The sequence below is a fragment of the Tauraco erythrolophus genome, chromosome 3 (genome assembly GCF_009769465.1).
Source record: "Tauraco erythrolophus isolate bTauEry1 chromosome 3, bTauEry1.pri, whole genome shotgun sequence".
NCBI lineage: Eukaryota > Metazoa > Chordata > Aves > Musophagiformes > Musophagidae > Tauraco > Tauraco erythrolophus.
Window position 1 is genome coordinate 48,621,341 of NC_141467.1, and position 3,140 is coordinate 48,624,480.

Below are 3,140 nucleotides of genomic sequence, written 5' to 3' on the forward strand. Positions count from 1 at the left end.
AAGATCAATATGAGAAACCACATAAGACCCGACTTTTATGCTACTGGCTGATACTGAAAATCACAGACATAAGTATTTGTTTTTGAAGCTCTTACTTAAGCCGATGATTGGTTTGATGCTGCTTTTCCTGACAGAGATATTTCACCTTTAGGAGACATGCTGCCTCCTGTGTACAGTTACTCCACAGCTCAGATTGAAGGGATGCGGGAAAGGGAACGGAGTGCAGTCACTCATCGAGTAACGAGCAACTTCAGCTAAGCCTTCGTTAGAGGGAATAAGGATCCGCGTTTGCTTTGCCGCTTCTTGTGGGTACTGCTCCCAGCTGATGAGACGCATGGCTGTAGGCACCCTAGGAGACTCTGAGGGAAAGGCTACGTGTCTTAGGAGGGGAACTAGGAGCTTTGGAGAAGTTTGGAGTCTTCTTCCAAAGAACTGGGAAATCACATCATCAACGACCATCTTCACCTGTAATTTATAGAAGCCAGCTCACAGCTGTGGGGTAAACAACAAACGATATTGAACTGGCCAGTAACATACGGTCTGTGGGCTAATATAACTCAGGATATATTCACTGCCAAAAGTAAATTAAACATTTTCCTTGAGATTCACTTGGATAGCAGTGTTTGTTTATGTAGTGGTTTATCTCCGTATGAAGAAGTGAGCAGGAGTTAAAGTGCAACTGCGATCACATATAGTAAATCCAATTTATATTAATATTCCCCCAACCTAATAGCTGGCAAATACACGTTTCTGCACTTCTAGCAGCCTGCCTTGATTTGTTTCTGTCAAACGAAGGGCAAACATTTTCTCACATGTTTGTGGGTTTTTTTAGGGAAAAAAACCCAAACACACCAACACTGAAGGTTACAGAGGTGAATATTTTTAGAAAGTTTACTCTTCACACACTTAACCAAGACCATCATACTTTACTTGCTTTCCACCAACCGTTACTAAAGACATCCACAGCCCTTGAAATCCGAGCGTTTATGAAGTGGAAACGCCTGTTCAGGAAAGCACTCTGCTACGGCTGAATCTTGATGACAGACTTAATCCCAAGCTCAGTGGAAACTCAGTTGTGCTCCTTTTTCTCCCTGAGGTAGTTGTAAAGGACATCCAGCCCCCCCTCGATGACCTCGGGCAGGGGCCGGGACAAGGGGTTGTGGGCGATGTGGAGGCCTTTGTCCATTGGGTTCCAGGCGATGCGTGGCAGCCGGCGCAGCAGGTAGAGGTCATCTGGGAGGGTCTGTATGGCATTGTAATCGATGTTCAGTAGCTCCAGAGTGGCGATGAAGCAGAGGGACCGTGGCAGGGTGCGTATGTTGTTATTCTCTATGATAAAGATTTGCAAATTGACCAGATACTGGACACTCTCTGCTATGTTTTCAAGCCTGTTGGACCCTAGGTGCAAGAAGTCTAAGCTCCTCAGCGCGAAAATGCAGAGGGGAATTTGCACAAAGCGGTTGTTACTGAGGTTCAGTTTCCTCAAACTTGTCAGGTCGGTGAAGCTCAAAGGCAGTTGTGAGATGCAGTTGTGTGAGAGGCTCAAAACCTCCAGCTTCCTGCACAAGCTGAGCTCTGCTGGCACTTCTGTCAGGCAGTTCATATTGACAAACAAGACCTTCAGGTTCCTCAGCAGCCCAATCTCTTTAGGCAGACACTTGAGGCAGTTGCCACCCAAGTTCAGCACTACCAGCCTGTCCAGTTTCCCCAGCGAAGAAGGAATCACCACCAGCTGGTTGCGTGAAAGGTTCAGTTTCTGCACCTCAGGCAGTCCCCACAAAAATTCAGGCGCGCTGGTCATCCCTTTCATTATGAGGCTCAAGCTGACATAACGCAATCCTCGTCTCAGCAGTGACTTGGGCTCTTTCCCTGAGAGAAGAGCATCTTCCCACGCAGGCAACTTTGGACCTTTCCTCAGAAAAACCATGCTCCTTCGCCCCTCGTTCTTTGAGTGCTCAGTTCCCATAACAACCTGGATCCCTTCTGAGAGATGAAGTGAGATTTTCTTCCTTTGCTAGTGCTACACCAACATGCAAATGCCAACAGAGGACAGCTTGCAGGAGGCGGGAAAGTCAAAGCAAGGAGACAAGGAGGAGCCTGTGAAGTGCATCTCAGTCCACCGGGGCAGTTTCCATAGCTGCCGAGGGAAAGTTTCACTTCTGGGGGCTTATGTTGGTCTTGGTGCATAGTGTGTAATGAAATACTTGCTCCTGACTTGTGAGCAAACCTGTTAAATTCAAATTGAATGCCACAAGGCAGCTGTCACTGTCATTTGGCCTGGGCTTTATTGGACAGATATGTATCTTCACTGCAAAAAGGTCACAAGGATGCTGTATATAACTTCACCATGTCAGCTTTCTTGGCTATCTGGTACATACCGTGGCTGCAGGATAATTAACAAGAGTGACTTCAAAAAACAAACGAGCAAGCTATAGAAGAAAACAAGCAAACAAACAAGCCATCTTTTCAATTCAGGTTTAAAGACCATTTTCAAAATAATTTTTATTTTGATGTTTCTGATTTCAGTGAAATAATTACCAATCCACCAGAAAATTTTGCATGCTGCAAAAGTGCTGGTAAAAACTTTTCATGTGAGCCCTCGTTTTCTGGTTAGTTGAGAAAAAAAAAAAAAGTTAATGCTTGTAAAAAGCATTAGCTTTTATACCCCCTTTGCGGTGAGGATAGGCCTCTTTCTTTTCAGAAAGGGTACCACCTTCGCTGCAGCAGTGACATTTTCCAGTGGTATCTGCACCCACTTGGATGATTGCTTGCTACCCACGTTGCCAAGTGTGAGGAGTCATACTGCGCAGTTCTGCCCAAATTACTCTGTCCTAAATGTCTTGTGTTGCTTTCACGTCTGTCAGCAAGACTTTGAGGGTCTGGTTCTTTTGTGCTGCAGAAAATGGAGACACTTGATGACCCTTTCCCCGTGAACTTTCCTGTCTTTCTGGGCTATTCTAGGGTACAGGGGGACTAGCAGTCAAACAGCTCAGGCTATAAATGACATTTAACTCCAGCATAGAGGGACTGATGGGAGAGGAAGGAAGCAGTTAGGTATAATAATACCCGACAACAGCTGAAGCTAACTCTACCAATAAAAGGAAATTGTATTGCTACAGTATATGCAGTGAGTTTAAACT

At 45.4% G+C, this 3,140-nt stretch overlaps 1 protein-coding gene across 1 annotated transcript; it reads right to left on the reverse strand.

Moving 5' to 3' along the window:
- Window positions 1-1,069: 1,069 nt before the first annotated feature.
- On the reverse strand, window positions 1,070-2,110 carry LRRC30 (leucine rich repeat containing 30). Its single transcript, XM_009982098.2, has one exon. The coding sequence runs from the start codon at window positions 1,964-1,966 to the stop codon at window positions 1,070-1,072; it is 897 nt and encodes a 298-aa protein (XP_009980400.2). The 5' UTR covers window positions 1,967-2,110.
- Between the last annotated feature and the right edge of the window lie 1,030 nt (window positions 2,111-3,140).